At 41.5% G+C, this 24,259-nt stretch overlaps 2 protein-coding genes across 2 annotated transcripts in view; both read right to left on the minus strand.

Moving 5' to 3' along the window:
• Positions 1-6: 6 nt before the first annotated feature.
• On the minus strand, positions 7-14,499 carry LOC118406099. The gene is made up of 8 exons (XM_035805962.1): positions 12,234-14,499; positions 11,383-11,494; positions 10,520-10,675; positions 9,717-10,084; positions 8,103-8,301; positions 7,039-7,147; positions 5,872-6,041; positions 7-339 (listed from the first exon to the last, which is right to left on the minus strand). Exons 1-8 carry the CDS (start codon positions 14,438-14,440, stop codon positions 64-66), a joined length of 3,597 nt encoding a protein of 1,198 aa, XP_035661855.1. The 5' UTR covers positions 14,441-14,499; the 3' UTR covers positions 7-63.
• Positions 14,500-14,556: 57 nt separating this feature from the next.
• Positions 14,557-24,259, minus strand: part of LOC118405986 (nck-associated protein 5-like) — an 88,262-nt gene continuing 78,559 nt past the window's right edge. The window contains exons 10-15 of the mRNA XM_035805840.1: positions 18,414-18,524; positions 17,411-17,509; positions 16,455-16,655; positions 15,626-15,789; positions 14,626-14,846; positions 14,557-14,567 (exon numbers count right to left, since the gene is read on the minus strand). Coding sequence (XP_035661733.1) covers positions 14,557-14,567; positions 14,626-14,846; positions 15,626-15,789; positions 16,455-16,655; positions 17,411-17,509; positions 18,414-18,524 — 807 coding nt within the window. The remainder of the gene's footprint in view (positions 14,568-14,625; positions 14,847-15,625; positions 15,790-16,454; positions 16,656-17,410; positions 17,510-18,413; positions 18,525-24,259) is intronic.

Below are 24,259 nucleotides of genomic sequence, written 5' to 3' on the forward strand. Positions count from 1 at the left end.
TGGCATGGCTTTATGTTAGCTTACGTATCTTACTTTCTGGATGTCGAACCTTTTTCGTCGTTCCTACGTATCGTTGGAAGATAAGCTCGGATTAGACGAAAAGCTGTCGTACAGAGAGTCACTAAAGGAAAGGCACTCTGTCGAACTAGCGGGCGAACTGCCCGGTCGCTCCGCCCCTCCGTCGACCCCTACCTCCCCCTCCTCGGGGTGGGAATGGTTTCTCCCGCTGATTTTGTTGTTGTGATCATCCTTGCTGGTTTTGGGAGAGTCGGCCTTGTTGGGGACGTTGCTGTTGTCTTGGTCACTTTGGAGAGGGGTGTGCTGTCGTGTGTCTTCATCCTGTCAGAAATACAAGAAAAAAGACAACTTTACTATCACTAGTTTGATCTATTTTCATTTATCTATTCAGTTTTAGCACATTTGTGGAAGGATTGACATAACAGGTGACCATCACCTTTTCAAGATGTCAACCAGGAGACCAGACTATAAGGTTTGATCCGGGAAGTACCCCAGGCCTACAATTTCTGATAAGTGTGACAGGTTCTTTAAAATGCTCGAGGTGTGGTTCTCCCAAAACAGAGGGCCTCCATTTAATGTCCTATTCAAGGGACGGCCCTTGTCGGAGCTAGGTACTCATATTTTGCCTGAGTGAAGTGAGGAAAGTTGTGTAAAGACACTGCCTTTCGCAAGGGCACGAGGGCTAATCTTCCACTGGTCGTGACAGAGAAGACAGATGCTATGTATTTACAGCTAGGTTCATGGTACCGGGAAGATCCCCAGCTCTTTTTAACAAGTACAACGAACAGTCGACCTCAGCTTAACGTTCTGTCTTTAAGCTAATGATTAGGACTAAACCCTTTCTGGTAACATGCATGTTGGGTGAGCAACACAGCTGGGACCGAACTCACTGGTTATTGTTCCAGAGGCAGGGCCACTAACCACTGAACTATCCATGCTACATATGCTTTCCATGAAAGGAGAATTTACTTCTCAGTTCCTCCAGAATTTCCTGATATAAGAATAAGAGTGGAGCATTGGTATATCCGCCCGCATCTGTAGCATATTGTACATTTACATACGAGACTGTGTAAAATCTGTGAAGTTTGTTCTCAGGAATGTTAACTTCTGCTTCCTTCCCCTATGGCCAAGAATTACATCCTGTCTTTGAACTATCATCATCACAACAGGTTGATTTTTGCACCTGTTTATAATGACTGCCATGTTATACAAATAAGTAGAGAGCAAATAAGTGCTCTAAAGTATGGTATTAATTATGATAATTCACTTCCAAGAATTCTCTACAACTTTCACATTTTTACGACAATTCCTGTTCTACTAGACATATTTGTGGCCTTTGTACATATACATGATGATTAGACTGACTAGTACTGTAAATGCATTTAATTTCGCGTGGACTTCATTTTGTGTTAGCGGGAAAATTGAGTTTTTGCGGTGGTTTTAAGTTCGCGGTGAAGTGGTCACCCCAAAAACCGCGAACATAAAACCACCCTGAACATTTCTGCATTTACCTGTATCCTAGCCTAGCTACAACCCACGTCAACACGTTTCAAAACATTCTTGAAGTATTCCCCCCACCCACGTTTCCGGCCACATTGTTAGTCAATACAAAACACTGGTACAGTCAAGTGGATACCACAAAATGCCCTCAGACTGACGTAGTTTCTGTTGACTTCCTCTTTAATCCGGCTCTATGGTGGCATGTGGGCACATGTTGTGTGAAGGGGATTCCCCTTCAGTCGTGGTAGGATCCTGATACAGAGTTGTGTTGTTCAAATCTAGAGCCTCCGAAACGCTATTTAATGCATTTTGAGGCATAAATTTTGCTGGTAGACTAAGCTGTAATAGTTCAATGTCATCTGTTTTGCTAAAAAAAAATACAAAAGGGAGACAGTTTTTTAATAATACCTTTACATATCGATTTTTGTTCGTCACAGAGGACGGTATGGGCAAAATATATTTCCTTCCCTAGCTGCAAAATTCCGTCAAAGGACAGAAAGAGGGGCACTGGCTACAACCCTGTTCTGATATCAATGTAAGGACAATTTTGCTTTTCAGCTCATCATGTTAAAGGCATACTACGGGATTTTTGAACAAAACAAAAAGTAGCTTTTCCTACTTTTTCTTTACATTGTTAGCTCAATCAACCCTATAGCATTGCATACCAATATTCATGGAGAGATGCTGCGACATCAATGCACCACATTATGATGTATAAAAATTGTGATCTTCCAAGAAACAGATGGGCACAGGCTGGTTACTGCCTCTGTGTGTTGTTGTTTCTTGCTTATCAGCCTGGCTTCCCAGTGGGGGGCCAGTTGACAGTTCCTCTGAGTACAGTAGACTAGCTTTCTGTAGAAGGTTTCTTGCAGTTTTGAAGGGAATATGACCTTAGCTTGTTGATATCCTACAAAATAGACTAATAAGTTCATGATTATATGCTATTTTAGAATGATTAGATATAACGTAAGGTTACCAGTTTACGTGCAGGACCAGTTTACGGTCACTTCAATGGGCGGTGCAGACTTCAAGGTGAATTGTGAAAAATAAAATTCTCTTCAGTAGGCAAGAAGTACGTCTATAGGATCTATGTGCATGTATCTTATTTATGATATATGTTTGCATCAAGCAAAGCAGCCGACTAAACATTTGAAAAGCCTGCCAACAATTTAAATTGACGATTTATGATCGTAGAACACTGTTACAGATGGCCCGCTTTGATCGTAATTCTCAACCGCTAACTTCGTCCCCTCTTTCTAAATCCTACAAACTCTATATCAATTGCAAAATCGTCTGAAACCAAACCTGCAGTTCTTATCTCAAGAATTCATGGTGATTTTATGTATGTTATCCAAAAGAAGTCTTAAAAACTAACACGAAAACAAATGACTGTCGTCGCCGAGCCGGTAGTTTTCGAACGCCATGTTGTACCACGTGACTATGCAGTTCATAGCTTGTGCATTGGAGGGCAGGGCAAAATCGCTAAGGGGCGCTGTTTTAGCCAAATTCATGTGGGGAGGGCACGGCATGAGGAAGCCAACGTATACTGAACGCGTTTCAAGGCCAATAACTATCTATACTCTTGATAAAAAACATATAAATGCGTCGTCGACGTCATGAGTACCATTTGGCAAGTTGTGGAACAGTATGGTGCTAGGAGTGGCGTTCTGTTGGGGCGAAGATGACCGACCGGTACGTTTAGCGGCGATGCAAAGTGCACGGCATGGCGTCGATGTAAACAATCATCCACCGTGTTATCTCAGTGAACTACTTGGGGAACTTTTTATGGGAAATGATCAATTACATGACCTTTAGAAAAATAACCACAGGGAGAAACACCCAACTGACCGTAAATTGGTCACCCTGAAAGAATTTTTGGCTGCAGGCTTGTTTATTGAAGCAGCTCGCACGGCGATAAATCCAACTCAGAAGAAATATTATACCACACAGAAGTTGAGGCAGACCGACTAAGATATCTTCCAAAATGAGAGTTTTTAATTTCTGCCTGCGCGATTTCCGTAAAACTGCGTTGTTAACAAATCGACCGTAAACTGGTAACCTTACGTTAGGTGTTTCCAAAGAAGATCTCCATTGTGTTCTTTATCTGCAGTCTGCCATGCATGTGCTAACTGATTACCCCACCCCGGGGGACCTACCGGTGGCAAGCAAGACCTGGAGGGTCTAACTTGGGGGGACACAAGGTTACAGGGTGCCTAGAGCGGAATGTTTGTAGGCTAATCCTTTACGTTGCAAACGTGAAATAATGACACAAAAGTGTCAAAAAGTGACAAAAAGTAGTAGTAAATCTGATATTTCTTAATTCTAGAATATTTCAAATTTGAGTGCAAAAAACTGCGTAGTATGCCTTTAAATACAGTCATGTTATGCCTGATACATTTAATATCTCGTTTTCTGAACCTTTTTGAGATATCCTCCAAAAATGTCTCTTTTAGGTTAACCTATTGTATATCTTTTGAAGTTTTCTTTCGGCTGAGGACTTGATAATTGTCTTATTCAATTTTTCTGAAAGTATCTTGAGAAAAACTGCTAGCAGCTTTATAAAATACTCAATATTACAGGACGTTCTAAATACCGGATGGTCTCTGGATGGAGGCCAACCATAATGTGTGAAAAAAAATGAAAAGAAAAACCGTTTATTGCCAGTTAACAAAATGTAGATTTCATAGCATGTGTTTAAAACCTGTCTCGTTCATTTCCTTCATTGTTGGCCTTTATTCAGAGAAATATCTAATGTCCATTTAACATTTCTAAGACATATTCAACTGATACAAAGTTTGGCAGAAATCAAGCCAACTTCCTCTTTTATTCGGGGAATCCCATTTTGTATGAGCTGTATTAATCTCCTCTGGTATGCCCGGTGAAAAAGCGGAAGCTAACATTCCAAGTCGTTGAGATAATGCGGTCAACGCAGGTGTGGGGTGGGGTCGTATGTGGGCGGGGGCAGAAGGCATTTTCAGGTATGATGTCACACGAGTTACACACCACGTGATTGCGTTGGCGGTTAAATCAATGCTTTGCATGTCGGAACAGGGTGGTACGATATTCGGCGGTGTTTTCAGGTAACGTCATGGAAAGAATTGACTTTGGTTGGTTGGAACTGGAAAGATGTCAGACATCACGTAATTGCGTTGGCGGTTTGTTTTGTGTGTCGCGACAGGGTGGTACGATATCCGGTGGTGATGTAGCGGGGCAGTACGATATTTAGCGGTGGGGTAGGGTAGAAAATGGAGGACAGTACAACACATGCATTTTTTATCTGCTCCATTTCCAGCATACTGATGAATAAGATACAAAAAAAGATTTAGCCTAAATTTGATTGTCCTTTCAAACTTAACTTAAAAGTTTGTATACAAGTCTTCAAGGACTGAAATAAAAAAGATATTTTTTCACTTAAACTCAATTTTATTGTCCTTTCAATCTGCTTAACTCTAAAAAACTTGACAGTTTGAACAGTAATCAAAACTGGTCTGAGCACTACTGTGAAAAAGATTAATGAACAAATACATGCAGTGGTGGTCAGAACATATTGTAAGTTTAAATTCATTCTTATTTTTAATACCTTCCCTGTACGGGCGGTACGTTTTGGGTGTCGTTTGTTGTTTATTGTTTATTTCACCACAACATCACCACAAAGCTTTGTGTCTGTGTGCATGTGTCTGTTTGCATCTGTGTGTGCGTTTGAGTGTGTGAGTCTATTGCCAGCAAGCATACTTGAGAATGGATCCTTATGATATTTGGAAGGTGGGCAGGGGTCAGAAGAGGTCAAGTTTGATAATATCCCTATAGTAGTTTTCCACAGTACTACAACAGAACTTCCTGTTTTGATATCTCGTATTATGGAAAGCTGTGGACATGGTTTTTGAGTGGAAGGTAGCTCTTTGTATAGGTAGTTCTATTTCTAAATGCTGTTAGCCAGATTGAATAGAGACATACGATACATTAAAGGCAACCTATGCAATATCACATTGTTAAAAGTGGAAATATTCTGAATAAGGCAGTCTGTATAATATTGACAATTCTTTTTAATACACTATTTTAGCACATTTACATCATTATTTCATAAATTGGGCCGTTAAAAACAGCGTGGGAATGAGTTGCACAAGGATTCCAGATTTTAGGGGGGTACAATAATAAGGAATATCCTCGTGCAACTTGTCTCTGGGCCGTTTTTAACTGCTCAAAGTATGAAATGATGATGTAAATGTGAGAATACAGTGCAGTAGATGTCAATATCATAACGATTGCCTTATTCAGAATATTTCCACTTTGATGCTGTAATATTGCTTAGGTTGCCTTTAAAGAAGTTTTAAAAATCTTACTTATCACTCTGACCTTTTCCTCCCTGTCCACACTGCTGATTGACAGCTCCTCCAGGAAGTCGAAACACGCGACGGCCTCCTTCTCCGGCTCCCCGAACCTGGCGAACATGTTCCTGGCACGGAACTCCACAATCGACACGTACCCCGCCTGGGAGTCGCGAATCACCTGGTTCCGCTTTACACCTAGGGGACGACATTACACTAATTATAGTAACAGTTACTCTCAGTCATTTATAATATTACTGTATAGGGCATTTTCTTTCTTCATCAACATCTATTCAAACCAAAAACTACATTCTCATTGTTTCTGTAAACTAGAAAAATTCTGATATTCTATATGACTTTTGTATGCTTTATGATGTACATGTATGATTAAAATTGTCGACAGAACCATCTTTTTGTATACTTTTAGTAATTAAGTACTGCAATTTAGCCAGCTGGTTTAATGATACTGTATTTTCAAGTTCCTTGTAGTGCATATAGAGCACATACACGTATATAGTGCAGCAAATTTCCTTGCTGTTTCTGTAGCAGGGTATATATTTACAGAGGGGTTGCTAGCCATTCCCTTTAACGTGCTCAAGGCACCTCATCGAGCACGGGACCATCATTTCATGTCCCCTCCAAATGACGGGTGCAGCCCCAACCGAGATGCCTTCTCAAGAATTTGAATCAGAGTCTTCTAGTTACTAACTAACTGAACCAGCTCAATCTAGTTCATTTTACCCCAAAGGATAATAGACATTGGTTGCGATTCAATCACAATCACAGATGTCTACCATTCTAAGAACTATGCTGCAATACCAACATCAGTCTCTAGAGGGCTCTCTCGAGTTGTTCAGCATCAACTTTGTACACATTTTCTGTCCATTGAAATAAATGCTATACCATTTCTCCTGGCAAGATGAAACAATCACAGAGGTCTACAATTCTAAGAACTATACTGCAATACCAACATCAGTCTCTAGAGGGCTCCCTTGAGTGGTCAGCACCAATTTCGTACACCTTTTCTGTCCATTAAAATAGATGCTATACTCATTTCTCCTAGAAGGATGACACAATTACAGTGTACCATTCTGAGAACTATACAGTAATACCATCATCAGTCTCTAGGGGGCTCTCTTGAGTGGTCAGCATCAAGTACACCCTTTCTGTCCATCAAAGTTCATGCTATACTCACTTCTTCTTGCCAGACGCAGCTTAGTAAACAAGTGGTGATCTCTTTCATCATCAGAGTCCGTTGACGAGTCATCGCTGCCAATCAGAGAGTCCAAAAGATTTGCTCTCTCCTGAAGAAATGCCAATCAAAGCTTCAATCTGAGATTAAACTTAAGAATATGATTTTAATTTGTAACATTACAGTAAATTCATTTATGTGTGCAGCACTTAAACTTTGAGGCACAATGAAAATCAAGAGTTGCAGAAGTAACATAACGAAGCATATTATGAGTTGCAGTTATGACAACATGGTATTACATGTACATGTAACATAATAAAGCATAATGCATATTTCTGCCGAGAAGTCACTGCAAAAATCTCCAACTTAATTAAACGGGCATTCAACCCCAGAGGCAGGGGCTCTTTAACATGATTTGTACCAAGACCTCCTAACCAAAGTAAAGAAACTGAAAAAAGAAATGGTATTATGTGACCATGTATCAAAGTCATCTGGACTAGCCAAAACTATCATACAATGAACCGTCCAGAGCAGGGATAAACAAGTCCACTAGCCCTATTGTCCAGGGCAAGTGAAAGTGCTGTTCGGGCAAGTGCATGTCCTACCCCACTTGTCCGATCGGGCAAGTAAGATTTTTCCATTGATTTTAGTGCAATTTTGATATACTTGTTGCTTTTTACAGTCATGACATCAAGCAATTGTCTACAGAGAATTCCATTGCTGGAAGTGAAAATGCATATACTAGTAACAGTGACATTTGAATTTTGGGCAAGTGAAAAATTGGTTCGGGCAAGTACATTTTTTATGTGCTTGCCCGATAGGACAAGTGGATTTTAGAAAACTTGTTCAACCCTGCAGAGAGGAAGATGAAGGGGGCAGGCAACGTAAAATAGGAGGACGATAACAGGAAATGGACTGGAATACACAAAGTAATAACGAAAAACAGAAAACCAAGAAGGGTGGAGAAAACAAGTTGCAAGGTTTTCTGTGGTGCCCAAAAGTCAAATAGTTGAAACCCGTGGATAGACTATGAGATGAGATCAGAAAAAAAGAAAACAGTGACTTACCTTAGCGCTGAGCGACTCTGGTTCCGACACCTCGTCCTTCCCAATCAGGCTGGAGATGCCCTCGCCCGAAGACTCCCGCCCGTCCATCCCATTTGTTCCGTACGCGGAATCGTACAGGCCTTTCCTCTGTACCACTTCCGCAGGTTCCTCATCTGCGAAACCTGGAAACTTCTCTCCTTCTTTGAAGATAGGTCTGTACCTGGATGGAAGAAAGACATCAACCTCTGACCTCCAAACCTTTAGCCAGCTCGAAATTTTTTTCCGTCAGCCAATTACAATCGTCGCGAAAACCGCGAAAATTAATTAGAAGGACTGAACTGTGACCTTGAAAAACGGGTTTTAATGAGATTATCGTATGCGAAAGGGCGCCGACACACATTGTCAACAATCATAACTTACAATAGCAAGACAAACAGTGTGTGGCTTTTACGGCCGTGGACAGCGTCCCCAAGCAGCCTGTAGCTTCCACCAAGGATTTTTGTCCGTCAAGGTTGACGGATTGGTTTTAAAATTTTTCCGTCAGACACAGCACATTTCCGTCAATTGACGGAAAAACGGACGCTGGCTAGAGCCCTGGTCCTGCTATAGATAATGATTTTGTCTACTTTATTTGAGTTTATTGCACGGATAAATGGGAAGAGGACTTCAAATAGAGCAAGTTGGTGCTACATTTTTGGGAAGGATGTTGTTTCCATGAACAGATTCTTTGTAACTTGCATAAAGTGATTCACAAGCAGGGATCGAAATACTTTTTTTTTGCTACATTCAAAATTGCAAGTTGGCAAAAATTTCACCTGCAATTTGAAAAAGTTACATGCAAAATACTACTAGTCTATACTGCAATGATCTAGCCAGCATCCATCATTCTGTCTTTTGGAGGAATTTTTCTGCTCAGGACAGATGAGAATTTTGCCCATTCTTTTGACAGACAGAAATCGGCGCATAAAAATGTAGACAGAACTTGAAATTTTGGAAAGATATCCACATAATCAGCATGTTTCAAGCACAAACAAGGAAGGAAAAAGAAAGACGTCCATATGTCGTTCTGTCTGAGAGTCTAAGGGTGTCTAACTACTCAGTATTTTTACTATAGGCCATGTATTTTCAACATGCAAGATTGCAAGTTCAGAATATCTTTACGTGCAAATCTCAAACATTACTTGCAAATTGCAAGTTAAGTATGTGTATTTCGAACCCTGACAAGTTTGTAGAGACAATGCCAGTGGGGAAAATGTACACGTCAAGCATCCTTACTTAATGCTAAAAATTTCATTTTAAATTTTGAGAAGGGAGAAGAAAACATCATAACTTGAAATCATCCATGCCAAGATGTGTTCAAAATTGGTGGAGAAGAGATGCATACAGTATTTGAGTTTTTCTATTTTACGTTTCTGTCAAATAGATTTGTTTAAGAGATTCCGAGCGAGCTCGCCGGAGTGAGAGTGTGCGAGTGAGTGAAGACCAATAGGGGGTGCATATTATCTTAATCGGAGTGCATACTTCAATCGAGAAAATACAGTAATAATATTGTACTATAACTCAGGAACTCTTCGAAAATCAGGGTGAAATCCCTTAGAGAGGCTTGCAACCAAGGTAAAAGAAATAAATAAATACCTCACGTGACCGTCTTTCTCTTCTAACTCCGCGATCTCCCCATCCGAGAACCCCGCCCACATGTCTCTCGACCGTTCCGACGGCCTCGCCGTACAGCCTCGCTCCCACGTCTGCGACGACCGCGGCGCTACCCTCGACCTCTGACCTTTCGTGTCGTCAAACCCGTCCATCCACCTACGTCTCTGCAGAGGCGAGCCATTGGCCAGCTTTCCGGAGTTGGCATGGAAACCGGAATTTTTGTTGGGAAACGCGGAATTCTGTGTGGAGGTAGAGTTGGTTGTGGGCATGCCCAGGAGCCAGTTCTCAGATAAGCCTTGGTGACTGGTTCTATCCAGGTCTAACCGGAGTGCAGTCGAAGGCTTGTTTACCTGTGTACAGGAAACAAAACATCATTTATTATTCTTATCATTTTTTGATATAGTCAAACTGCGGGGTTGAATGGTAGAGTGGCTATGCTAGTTTTCGGATAGGCCTTGGTGGCTGGTTCTATCCAGGTCTAACCGGAGTGCAGTCGAAGGCTTGTTTACCTGTGTACAGGAAACAAAACATCATTTCTCAAAAGCTGTGGGGCTGAATGGTCGTGTGACTATGTTATAGAAGTATATGGTAATATTGGAAACCCCAGTAGTGATTGAACTATGCTGCAGTGCAAAGAATGGACACTAGGGGTTTCTCCTGTGTTTACTACTGGTAAGGAAAAGAAATTTCATCATCACATGTATCATCATGGTAATATTGGAAATCCCAGTGGTGAACCAACAAAACTGCAGCTATAGCAATAGCCACTAGGGGTCTCCCCTGACCTTGCGTGAGAGCTCCTCCTTAGTTTTGCTGGGGCTCCAGTCAGGCAGTCTGACAGGGGTGGAGTTGTTGCTCCTCTGCTTCCACCTCTCCACAAAGTTGATAGGCTCCTTATCCAGAGGTCCATCATCATCATCCGAATCCATCAGCAATGTGCTCTAGAGGGGGGGTGGGGGAATTGTCAATATATTGGTCAAACCTGCCCAATGTCTGTAACAAGACCACAGTATGTCCAAGGCCAAATTAAAGATGGCCAAGGCTAACACAGGAAATCAAGCTGCAGTACCTAGGCTGACCACCAGAAGGCCCAAAATCAGACCGAACCGTAGGGCTAACAACACCAACACATGCACGAAATATCCTTACAATTGCTCGAAATATTCTGGAGATAGAGTGCCAGAAATGCAACATGCAAACACACATGCCTAGTAAAACTATAACTCCATTTTCATGGAGGTGATAAACTTAAAACAGAACTTAAGAAAGTATTAGTAATTTGCCATGTATATCTTTCTAAACACCTGTACACATCAGTCTAAATGACTCAAAGCATCAAGAAACAGCAATATTCAAACAATATGGCATGATGGTATTTATCATGACTACTCGACAGTATAGATCTATAATGTTGCAATGCCAACTTCAGTCTCTAGAGGGCACTTCATGTTCAAAGAGCTGCTTTTTGTGGATATACTCAAGAAGCGGCAGTCTACCTATAAAATAGTATAATTTGATTTTGTTCTGACACCAGAATACTATTTAAGAAAGAAGGGTGAGATATTATGAATACAAGACCAAGTACACTCCTATAACTACTGTAACAGTTACTGTTACTAACAATAGTTCGAGAGAGACCCAGACATACCAGTGTGAGGTCAGCCTGTCCCTCTCTCTTCTCAAACAGACTCAGGTCTAGCGACTCTCCAGACAGGAGAGACTCCTGGGACTTGGACAGGCCTTCTCTGGCTGGAGGGGAACTGGGGGAATATACATGTTGTACATCTATCAGATAACTGAATATTGGACAATTGGCTCACAGCACTGGAAATTTGTTGTCTAATCTCCATGCAGTTAAAACAGAAATTACAAAAAATTGCAAATTACAGTCACTCATGCAACTTGAATTGACTGTCTGTAATACAAACACAAATTAAAGTTTAGCTGGAGAATACTGTTAAAATGTTAACTCCAAACTGTTCATTGGTCACAATGACTGGATAACAGGCAAATTAAAGTTTTCCTTTGTAGAAACAAGCAAAGTTGTTTTCCAGTGGACACATGAGCAGACAGACAGACAAACACACACACAAACACACAATATACATTATACAAGTTAACACACATATATGAACACAAACGTGATACAATACACACATACACACATGTACACACACAAACATACGCAATACACAAACAAACAGAAGCACACACGTACAGTGCCAGATATGCAAACACACACACACACACATACTCTGACACACATACATACATGCACACATGTATAAACACACACACATACACACATACATGTAAATACAAACATAATTATAGACATACACACAGTCACAATAATTACAAACACACAGTGTCACACACACACATACTCAAACTCACAAAAACATAATGCACTCACAACGCGGTTTGCACAATTAGCCAATTGACCAATAACATGTACGTTATTGCACAGTAATTACAAATGATTGTGTATTACATTACCTGGGTTCCTTGCCCCTATGGTCCTTCCCCATGTCCAACATGAACTCTCCCTCCAGCTCCGAACACTTGTCCAACTCTGGCGAAGACCGCTCCTTCTCGTGATCATCTTCCAACACCGTGAAGGAATTACTTCTCACGAACCCACTCTCGCCGACTCTACGCGCCGTCGCGTTCGTGGGGGTCACGTCTTCGCTAGCGTCGGACTGCGTTAGATCGGACGCGGGAGCAAACAAGCTCCCCATCGATAACGGTTTGGTGCTCTCTTCGGGTGAGCTATCCGAGCTTGAACCTGAATCGGTCTTGATTGTGGTTATATCGGGTAGGTCTAGCTTTAACCGTTCTTGGAAGGTTCGTAGTTCGAGATCGCTAGTCGAACTGTTCAATGACGCCGTACCTTCGTGTATACACAACTCGTTATGTATAAAAGCTAGCTCTTGGTCTTTTCTACTACCAATTTGCGGAGAGCTAGTTTCGTTTCTAACTTTTATGAATGGTTTGGAAGAGTTCGAGACCTGGTCTAAAGCAACCAGGGAGGATTTTGGCACGGTTTCGCTCTCGGTGACGTTGTATTGGCTCTTGTCCTGAGTTCCCGTCGCGCCGGTACCGTTACTTGTTGACAAGTTGTTGAGTTGTAGAGGCGGACCCGCATATGGCTTTGGCACTGGAGTCTTGAACGGTTTCGGCCCTTGCAAGCCAGAGAAGTTAGCGTTTATGGTCTTGGTTTGCGTTTTTGCGAATCCTTCCGTACTACATTGGAGAGATTCTTCGTCTATGTACAATTCTTGTCTATTCACATAGTTCGGTTTCGGAACTCTATTTTGATGAAAAGCGACAGGCTCTGGCTTGGAACCTCTCTCAGCGTTTTCGTTATTCAGTACGCAATGATTCTGACAATTTTCACTTCCATCGACTACAAAATCACTGCGGGACGACTTGGTGGCTTTATTTACATAGCCTTCGGGGGCGTAGTTTTTCCAGTTAGGTTCTCTGTGATATTTCTGTATGGGGGATCCGTTTCTATGGAGCATCAAAGCACTACCATCCCTCTCTTCCATGCCAACTAGTGATTGGTTGATCAGACAATCTCCCAGAATGCCATTGCTGGATTCTGATTGGCCAGTGTGGTTGCTAGGCGTATCCCTTACTGGAGGGGAATGCTTGGGACTTCTGGCACAGCTGGAGGCACTTGCCCCTTCTGCTTCGCAACTCAAAGATCCAAAGTCGTCTTCAACTAGGGTTTTTAAACTCAGATTGTCTTCAGTTCTTGGCTTGAACGGACTTCTTACTCCGTCTTCAACTGACCTGCGACCGTCGACGTCAGAGTTACCGAATCTGCAGGAATTCTGGGAAGACGCTTGCTTACCCTCGTTTGTCTTCTTTTCGTTCTTCTCCATTTCTTGGAATCGTCTAACTAGGTTGCTAACGAGAACGGGCCTGTAGCCGCCGCCCGTTCCATTCTCAACTGTCAAGTCTTTGCAAGGCAGGCTGGGAGATGTCCCATCATGCTCTGCTTTGCTAAGCATGCTGGGAAATGGCGACCTACCCCTACTAGGGTCAGATGTTCTGTTTTTAACAAAAGCTGGAGAACTGTGGAGAAGTGATTGTGGTTTGTGTGATGATTGTTCACTGTTTTCTACCATTGCACATTTTTCCTCTGTGTCCCTCTTTTGACAGTCTCTCTTTGTCCAAGTATTATTGCTCAGTTTAGTCGCTGACGGCCTTTTCACAACAGAACCATTTTCTAACTCTGACAGCCCGTTCGTCATCGGAAGTCTGGGATCATCCCTTTTCTTCTCTTTCCTTCCGTCCTTTTCCTTTTGGTGGATGTTGTCTTCCCAAGACATATCGATCCCGTTCTGAGCAAGAAACTGTCTTGCTTCTGGATGCAACTTCTTGTAGAATTCGCTTTCCGTCCCTTTCTTGCCCGTTTCCTTGTCTAAAGGCTCTACGTCTTCTCTTCTCTTCCACAGCAGTTCGGGTCCGTTTTCAGTCTGGCCTAGAGAGACTTCCGTGTACGGCAAGCCGTTCTTTTTCTTCGCTCCCCTTCCGGGGCTGTACGGGCGCGGGAACAACATGTGACTGTTCACCATCAGTCTACCGCCATGTTCACCATTCATGGTGGTCACATGACCATTCTCATTCCCAGGGTGGCTGGTGACACTCATCTCTGTCCCAGGGGAAGACGGACCAACTTTTTCAGTCGGCATACCTCCGCTGCCTTCGCTCCCCGGGGAGTATAAATCGTCTGGTTTAACCACTTGAAGGTCGTCGTCGAATACCGACCCGTTTGAAAGTTTTGCACCCGTAAGCTTTCCCGTCGGACTTATACATGGACTGTAATTGTCCCAAGAAAGCGTATCATCATTATAGGAGCCACTGGAATGACCCCTACCCTCTCTGCCCTGACCCTTGCCCTCTGAACCTTGAACTCTGATCTGTGGAGGATGACATTTGACCGACAGCCTGTTGTGGGGGTGGTAGTCGTAGTTCTGTCCCTCGGATTCGAACAGGCCGCTCTTTCTGGAGGATCCGGGAGAGTAAATACCCTCGTTGGAGCCCCGCATGTCCTGTTTACTGGTGTAGGGAACCAGCATAGACTCTCCTAAACCATTACTGCAAGGAACAGAGAACAGCATTAGTAAAGATTTCATATTGAGAAAGATTTCTGAAATACACCAGCTGCAGAATGTCAATGATAGGTACATGTAGGTAGTCCAAAAGACTTTTTAAGGCTGCAGTAGATACAGTGGTTTGTCATCCACAGTGTAACTAGATAGTGCAAAGTATTGGGAGGTGGAGCCTCTCCTTCCACTGCCTTTTACCTCCCCAACCAAAGTCAGGTACCCATTTTTAAACAATAATGCAACATGTAAAGAGCCTCTCCCAAGCTCAACAAACAAAATCTGTAGGATGGCAGCATTCAACCCAGGACTTCTAACCCTGGTCGCCAGAGAACAACGCTCAGCCGCTACGAGTCTTTCCCGAGCCCCTAGCAACATGCCCCGTAGATCAAAGTAGCCGGCTCGGGGAGTTATGCCGCCACGCACAACTCCTTTGGCCGGCTAGCGCTGTACTCTGATAACCAGGGTAAGGACCTCTGGGTTCTACGAATAATTTCTGTAAGAGAATCTACAAGGGGTGTGTCAACAACGATTTATGCTGAATTCAGAAGAACTCTCTACAAATTGTGCTGAATTTAAGGAAGGCAATCACAAAAAATCTATCGCCTTGCTACGAATCAGAAGAAGAATCAAATGAATATCAAAACAGGCTACCCATGCCTTCCAGAAAAGGGGCATCCAGGCCCTCCTGTAAAACTGTGCAAACTTGACTTAAGGGCATGTTTAGTATACATTAGTTTCTATATAATAACAAAATTGAAGATGACCCACCTGTTACTGGCCACCTGCGCTCGTAGCTGGTTGATCCTCTCGATGATCTTGTCTTCCTTAAACTGCTGCCGAGCATGCTGGGAAGGGTCGCTCTGGCTGCGGCTGTACGTGGGGTGGTGTCGCTGGACGGAGTAGATGAGTGGAGGGGGTGGGGTGGACCGACACTGGGGGGTGGGGGAGTAGAGGGTTATGGTCATGAACAATGCCTGTTCATATAAACTAGATTTTAACACTCCCTGAGTAGTCTTCTTGGGCAGGTTTTACTGTATAAGCTTTTGGCAGGGCAATACTACTTCCCACCAATATGTGGTGCTGCAGTATACACAGCCCCTAACATGACTAAGCTTTTATCCCCCCTCAATACAGTTGATTTGGATACAAGCTTGGTCATGTTTGGGCCTTCATTTCTACTGCAGACCCACCTAGCAGTGCAAAGTAGAACTGCAATTAGAAAGATAGCAATATGGGCTTAGCAACAGACACATTGACAGCATTGACAGGTAAATCCCTTGGGTTGTAGGGCCAAAATCTCTGACTCATTGCTAACGGACAAATGCGGTTGCTCGAATATTGCTAATTTTGTATTCGCTTTAGAACCACTACTTGCAATACCATTGTTTATAATATCTATTTCAAATCCATTCCTAGTATGCTGCGAAAACATTGTTGTTGTTTTTTAGTTGCCAAACTATGGAAAACACATTCATGTCATAAAGATTTTTTTTTGGACAGAAGGGAAGGAAGGACAGACAAACAATTCTTAGAAAGAGCCCTGGTTTGTATTGATTATGAAACATAATTTAAAAAATTTTGAAATTTTGAAACTTACATTTCTGGTGTTGTGGTTGGAGCTGTGAGCCGAGTAGTCGGAGGCCATACTTGAGAGTGAGCTGTGTGGGGAGGTCTCCCCGGCGCTACCGTTGGGCACGGAACCGGACTTACGGGAACTCACGAACGTGCTCGGGGAGTAGGATGTGGCTCGCTGGTGCTGACTGACGGGCAGGCCGGAGTGAGGGCTCGGAGAGAAACGCTGTAACGAAAATATTGGCAAGATGAACAATACTGCCATATTTTTTCAATGGACAAATCTATGGGAAAAGTAAAATGTGAAAACTCAAATGAAGTATCATGCATTCTTTCTTCACAATCATGAACACATTTTGGATCAGTTAAATTGCATCTACAATGATGTTTTATTTTAATTGATGCTCAAAATTCAGATTACGAATGCCTGAGCAAGTACTTAGAGTGACCGACGGAGATAGCTAAGGCAGTGCAGTACATTATTTTCATTCACAAAACAAGGTAACAGTAAGTTTTAAAGCACATGAAAACAACAGGTTTGAGGTCCTCTTCCCGTCTATTTGAGATAAAACCCGCAAATTCAGTACGCACATAAACTTTGGCAATAACTTGAAGCAGCTTTTGGATTTTGAAAATTTTGAGTACTATGAGAAAATACGGTAGTCTTTTTTGACCAATAAATTGGCTTGCTAATTTAGAAGAATTTTTTGTTTATTTGGAACTTGTCATATCCGTATTTTTACATTTCATCTGATAATTTCATAATATCATACATTAAATAAGTACTAGCAAACTATAATTGTTACAGTCTACTACTATGCATGTTGAAACTAAGCACTTTGTAAGACAAAATGAGCAGACTAGCTAGAATTCTGCTGCAGTTCCAAAGAAACCTGCCAGAAGGCCCATTACAAAACTATAGGGCAGAGAGGCTATCTAATAATAGTAAAATTTCACCTTAGTACAACATAAAACCCAAACCTGTGGCTGTACCGGCAGGCTGTGGTTACTGCTGTCCAGACTCGCTGTGTCCGCCTTGCTCTCACCTCCAAACGACCTCTGCCGTAACCGTTTGGCAGACTGCAGAGTCAAGGTCACAACAAAGGAACGGAAAAGCCATTAGGATAATTATTAACACTACTGGGATTTCACATTCAAGATACCTTATTGTGAGGTGTATACAGCATGTAACGGTAATATCCCCTTCAACGAAAAATGTTTGTAATTTAAAAATTCCAAAAAGGCAAAAAAAGACTAAAATTCGAAACAGGTCAATACAGTTACATGACGGTTCTCTGATTTTAATAACATTGAATTTCCCATTTGCAAAATACAGACAGTATTTCAATTTGTCATTGTCAATATTTAACAAGAAGTAAAAAGGTTCACCAACTGTCAAAATCGGTTGAATGAGTTCAAATGAAATTCTAAGTCAACATGGCAGTTGGAAAGTAAACACAACAGAAATATATCTTTTTATCCTAATGCCAAACACATTACACTGTCAGGTATACTTGAAAAACACTACATATGCTTGCATATATTCCTGTTTAATCATTCTATTTTTGGCAGTAGAAATCTCAATGTTGTTTACAAACAGAATTACAGAAAGCTTGAAAACTATATAGAATATTTCAGACTCAGGCATTTCAGAATCTTCTTGATGATCAATTATTTGGGGGCTATAATTGGTGGCGTAAAACCGTGGTAAAAACAATAACAAAAACTTAATAACAATAACATGCAACCAGCAAATACTGCAATGGGGAGGGGGTTGGACATGCACTTGTCAAATTGGCACTTTCAGGCCCCTGGACAATCGGACAAGGGGACTGGTCCAATCCTGCCTGAGTGATCTACTTGCACAGGTTTGACTGTATCACGTCGTACACAATAAAAATTATGTAGTTACATTACTTAGTAATGCATTGCATTTCTATCTATACTGCACAGTTAAAAAATCAAACTCAGTAACCATGGTTACCTGAAGTATGGAGTCAGATGAGAATCTGCTGGTGCGCCGCTCGAACATGACGCTGAGCTGCTTGTTCTGCTGCTCCAGATCGTACACACGGTTCCGCAACTTCAGACACTCCTCGCGAAGGTCCTGAACCAATCAGACAATTGACAAGAAAACGTCTTTTTGAAAAAGGCATTGTGTGTATGGCGTAACTGGTAGAGTCTTGGACTCAAAATCTAGAGGTTCCAGGTTAAATACTCGCCGTGCCTTTACACAACCTTGAATCCCTGGTACTGACGCCCTGACACCCACCGAGCCTTTTTGGCTAATCTGTCGATTTTAAGTGTGCCAAAACACACATGGAATTGGTGTGCCAATGTCCACATGTACATGTCAACACATTCTCAACTAAAACGAGAAATTCTCCATACGATATCTGCAGATTGCAGTCACCTATCTGCAGACTGCATATACCTATCTGCACACTGCTGTCACCTATCTGCACATTGCAGTCACCTATCTGCACACTGCAGTCACCTATCTGCACATTGCAGTCACCTATCTGCAGGTGCAGATAGGTATCTGCATATAGCAGATACCTGACTGCAGACTACAGTCACCTATCTGCACACCACAGTAAATTTATAAGACTGCATACACCTATCTGTAGATTGCAGTTACATATCTGCAATCTCCATACACTCAGGTGAATGCAATCAGTTCAGGCTGTAGGCTGTATATGTACATCAAAAGTATGTTAAATTGTCAAGTTAATGTTTACTTACGAAAATAAGAGAACAAAGAGCCCTGTTAACCTGCATCAGATCTGTCATACCTGACTTCTAATTACAGTTACTGACGAGCAGCCAAAGTGACTTCTGGTGGAAATCTCTGTAATGGCTTTCCTGTATTTTGTTTGCTATGCTCGTTTCAAAGGGGTTATTGTAATTTGGACACCTAAGGTCTCATTGATGAGTTTTTTCTTCCCATAGACTTCTATGTTATAATTCGTGGTTTACTTGGGCGCGTTCATAATGAAGCTATGTGAAATTTCAGCAGATTTTTCATTCTTTGTTGAGCACATTTTTTTATGATTAGTAAATCCCCACAGAAGGCTCTTTTTCCCTGCTATTGTAGAACCGCACCACTCAGAACCCAGGTGGCTAGCACTGTATACCTCCGACCAGCTGGCGCGCGGCTGCAAAACTTTACCTGCTAATTTATTCAGTTACAAAGAAGCTCACCAATCTAACTTTTGACATTAGTTCCGCTGGCAAAGGGGGATTTATTTCTCACCGCTAAACACACGAGTCCATGCAGGCGTTTATTTTTTGGCTCTTTGAAAGTTTGAGGTCATTTTAAGTGTTTAGGCAGACCCTTAGTCTTACAAATAAAGGCAATTTTTGAGGGGCGACATGAAAACCCTTGTTATATGTTCCTTAATGTCTTGTGAACAATTGGCCTTCTTGGTGTGCATATTGCCCCTCATTTATGCCAAAAATATTCATTATGAAAGAATTCCAAGTGTCTATACATATAGAAAATGCCTGGGTAGGGTCTGCCTGGGTTTATTTAATGTCATATTATTTTACAAACACATATGCTGCGGAATGCTGCAAAAATTCAGGTGTTTATACAATATATTCTTTGATACATAATCTGTTGAAAATAACACTCCCTTCTCGAGTCAAGTCCCTTTGAAAAGATGAATAGAAAGCAAAAGAGATTGGAACAGATATGAAAGTTGTGTTAACATCCATAACATTACAGCATTGTAAAATGATGTGGAATACTTCATTGTTGCTTTCTTTTCAGAGAATTAAGTGCTCTAAAAGAAAGATTTTGTTTCTTCCAAGATCCAATCTGATTTGGACAGGCTAGAGGATATATTCATCACGCCCCTGTTACTCCTGTCATCATTAATTGGCCATGAAATGGCTTAAGTCAACAATGTTCTCTGGGGGTGGGGTATCTTGAAATCTGTCTCAGAGGCAGCATGATATATTCCCAGCACCAGCACTGTAACTGTTTGTACTATACAATATAAACACTGTCTCTATTAAGAAATGTAAGCTGACACACTTATGTGTAGTAGGTCGAAATTCAAAGTTCCTTCATCAAGTTCACTACAAGTTAGTGCACAAGCCATATCCAATAATTCAAAATTTTTGTTGTGCCTTATGATAGTTTTCAAATTCCAAGGAACACAATACACATATACCATAATACCCTCATTGTTTAGAATAGATGGGCAGCAGATGTTCGGGCATGCAGGGCACTGACATACTGGACAGGATGTATCAGGTGTCCTTGCTTCCAGATCTATAGTTCAAGCAGATGTTGGGAAAATATATGATGTTTTCTGACCAGAAGAGGTTCCTCTGATAGCCACTTTTGCTGCTCAAAAAACAGTACGATCTTTTACCCCAAGATCAGTTCTAGCTTCTGTCTTGTCCAAGATTGCATAGAAGCTGAAAGTATATGGGAAAAAGGCTTCCCACAGAGAGATTCTATCTATTCTCCAGAAACTGTAGACTAGCACTAGAAAATTCTGAAGAAGTTTCATTACATTCTCCTCTGTCTCTGAGGTGTTTGGAATCTAAAAAAAATGCAAGAGTTAACTTGATATTCAACATAACGCTAGTTCACCTTTATCCGTTGTACCTAAAAACAGGATACCTAGGGATATCACGTTGATGGACGGTAGTTTCAAATTGCATTTTTTTTTCAATATAATGCAGTTTGAGACCACCGTCCATCGACTTGATATCCTGAAATACCCTGGTGTTAAATACAACGGATAAAGGTTACCCCGCGAATAAAGGTGAACTAGCGTTAATACCTTCCAGGTAAATATGCAACCTGTAAATTTGCTCATGGCAAAGTTGCGGCTAACATCATCATATTTTTCTAAGTAAGTAAAAGATGACTTTTTGACATTGCTGGACAAGGTTAGAATAAATCTTGAAATTTGTCAAAGCAATTTAGAAGGTACTCAAGGGGCTATGTCTCCAGTACATTCCAGATGTGGTCAGATCCACATGGATTGTCCCAGGCAGGCCAGGGAAATGCTGCCCTGCCTGATCCCTTAGGGGGTAATACAGACCAGGCGCTTGGTCAAACAGACTCACACAACTTCTTTGTCTTTGTGGCCTGTAGCATGTACATGACTGGCCCAGACACAGAGGAGCTAGCTCCAGGACAATGATATGAGTAGAGTTGATCTATCCTTTACAATTTGATTCTGGTATCTACTGGACAAACAGACTCATGCCCGTAGCCAGAATTTTGATTGGGGGCGTTCTTTTCAGTACTTGTGGGACCATGGAGGGCCTCTGAAACACTATTTCCTGCATTTTGACTGATAGACTAAATTTTGCTGATAGACTCGCTTAGATTGAATGAAATGTCTATCAGTGAAAAATGCCAGTCAGTCCGGCTTTGAAAAATAAATCTCGGACTGTAAAAAGCAGACCTTTGAGCGTGAAAAAGTGGACCATTTCGGCATGTGTGTGGGGTTCTTCCGAAGTGTTAACATGTGTGTAATACAACAGTACTCCTTCTCTGGGTTGAGGAGCCATGAGGACCAGATTAGTCATGCTTGGCCTCACATTACAGGAACTAGGATTTAGATGTACCATTGAATCTTGAGAGAAAAGACAAGTACTCTACTCTGCAAGTATTTGACGCATGCTATGATTAAAGATAAACTTTCATAAAAAAACTGTAACTATTTTGCTATTACAGAAGGAATTTGTAAATATCTAACAATAACAGTGAATATTGCCTTGAAATGTGTTTGAGACAATCCCTGTATTTGCTACTTCCTTAGATTCTCACAAACTGGTCAGGCAACTGTTGAGCATTTTATTCATCATTGTCCTGGCCTCATGTTCCTCAGGGGATTTAGAAGAGGACTTTCACCTCTTTTTGACCCTTCTTGAAAGACAGGAAGAGAGTAGAAAAATCCTCTTCTGGCTCCTGGAAATCGCACAATTTGCATGGGCCCACACTATTACCACTATATAGGCCAAATGGTTTGATTGGTGGCACTTGAACACCACTGTCCTGTTACACTACTCCCCCTTTTCTTTTTTAAATTCATCCTCGACTCTCCAAGTCTGATATTCCTAATGGCTATCCGGCATACTTTGCCATTTCTCATAGGGTCAGTGCAATCACTGAAACACTAAGAGGTGAGTAGAAACAGTTTCCTAACTCCCGGGATTTGAACTGGTGGCATTGAACTGCTAAGTGCTACTTGGATTAAGTTCAAAATTCATTAAACTATAACCCTGTTCAGGTCACATAACTCATTATAGAAAAGTAGGACACTTTCACAGTCTTATACTGCTTCCAGAAAAGAAGTCAAACCCCAAAAGCTTAGACTGTACATGTAGCTCTCAGCAGTCCATATTACCTGTATTTCTAGAATAGCCACGGTTTTTACTTGTCACCATTGTTATCTATTCCAAAGTCTTTTATTTTCAGTATGTTTACTATATATTCTGTATGTGTCATGCTGCAATTAGCCCCCAGGAAAGAACTTGCAAATAAAACTAAATCTACCACTGGTGATTGTTTAGATTTGGCAGTAGACCCTCGTGGCACAGGACATCAGGTTATCTTGCTGACATCTAGGATCTAATCTCTAACTCTAAGCAGATGTTGGGCTAGACAAATGTTATATGTCTTCTTCATGAGTCTTCTGGAAGTTTCTCTGTAAACCACTACTCCAACTTGGAAAGAAGGGCTGACAGAAAACCTAGCTGCAGGTCAAAAAACATTGCCATCTTATTATAATCTTTCTCCTATTATTGAAGATAAATTTAGCTCCTTTCTGCTCCAGGACTGCATACATGGCATAGGAGCTATACAAAGGATGGATACTGGATAACAAGTCATTTAATAAGTCAAGTCAAAGTTAATTGTAAAACTGGTACAAAGTATTAAAGGCAAACATAGGACTGGTCAGTATTGTATAAGACAATTAACTAAACATGAAAAAGAGTTCCACATACCATAGAGGGAATATTCATAATGTAGAGTCTAAAGATTAGGGAACTTATTATAAAAAGAATACTAGAAAATTCTTACAAATTGTACAAGTATGAAGTGCAAGGGCTACATATTACACAGGAGGCACAAACATTCATCATTCCAAAGGAAAATTTCTTTTTTGATGAGGTGTTAAGAATCCATCTAAAAGTCAGCTTTAATTTACTAATTTTAGGGTTTGAGTTATAATCTGTGGAAATCTGTTAAAACCATTTTGCCTTCAATTTTTGTCCAAAGTGATGGATAAAAGGTAAATTCTATATATTAATTCTATTCAAGGTGCACTGAGCAGCTCTCATGTAGTATCTTTTTCTTCAATCAGTGTGAAAGGGAGAAATCACCACCAGCCTTCCCCTAGAACAAAGACCCTGGTGTTTCCCTACATGGTGGCCATATCTGAGGTCACAGAGAGGTGACCACAGCATGTGACCGTATCATATGTCCTGTGCCCTCAATTTGTTCAAACAAGGAGCCTTGGTTCAGACATGTGTCTGACTCAGATAACTTGTACAGTATTTTTTGTAAAAGGACATTTTTGTTTTAAGAAGTATTTCCTTTCACAAAACAATAAATAGTCTATCTGCACAAATGCATTTTTACTCTGTACATCATCTGAGCAGAACTCCTTGAGGTTGCCCTGAGCTTTTGGTACCCTAGGGGCCAGGCGCCAGTATCAGGCAGCTACATGTAGGACAGTTTATTGGCCCAACAGGACAGTCAGCCCTCCTGTGTGAAAATTTGCCCGTCCCGGACTAGTCCGAACCGGCATGAACCGTCAGTTCGAACCATGCAATAGTCCGGGGGTCGGACGG

The sequence above is a fragment of the Branchiostoma floridae genome, chromosome 18 (assembly GCF_000003815.2).
Source record: "Branchiostoma floridae strain S238N-H82 chromosome 18, Bfl_VNyyK, whole genome shotgun sequence".
Taxonomy (NCBI): domain Eukaryota; kingdom Metazoa; phylum Chordata; class Leptocardii; order Amphioxiformes; family Branchiostomatidae; genus Branchiostoma; species Branchiostoma floridae.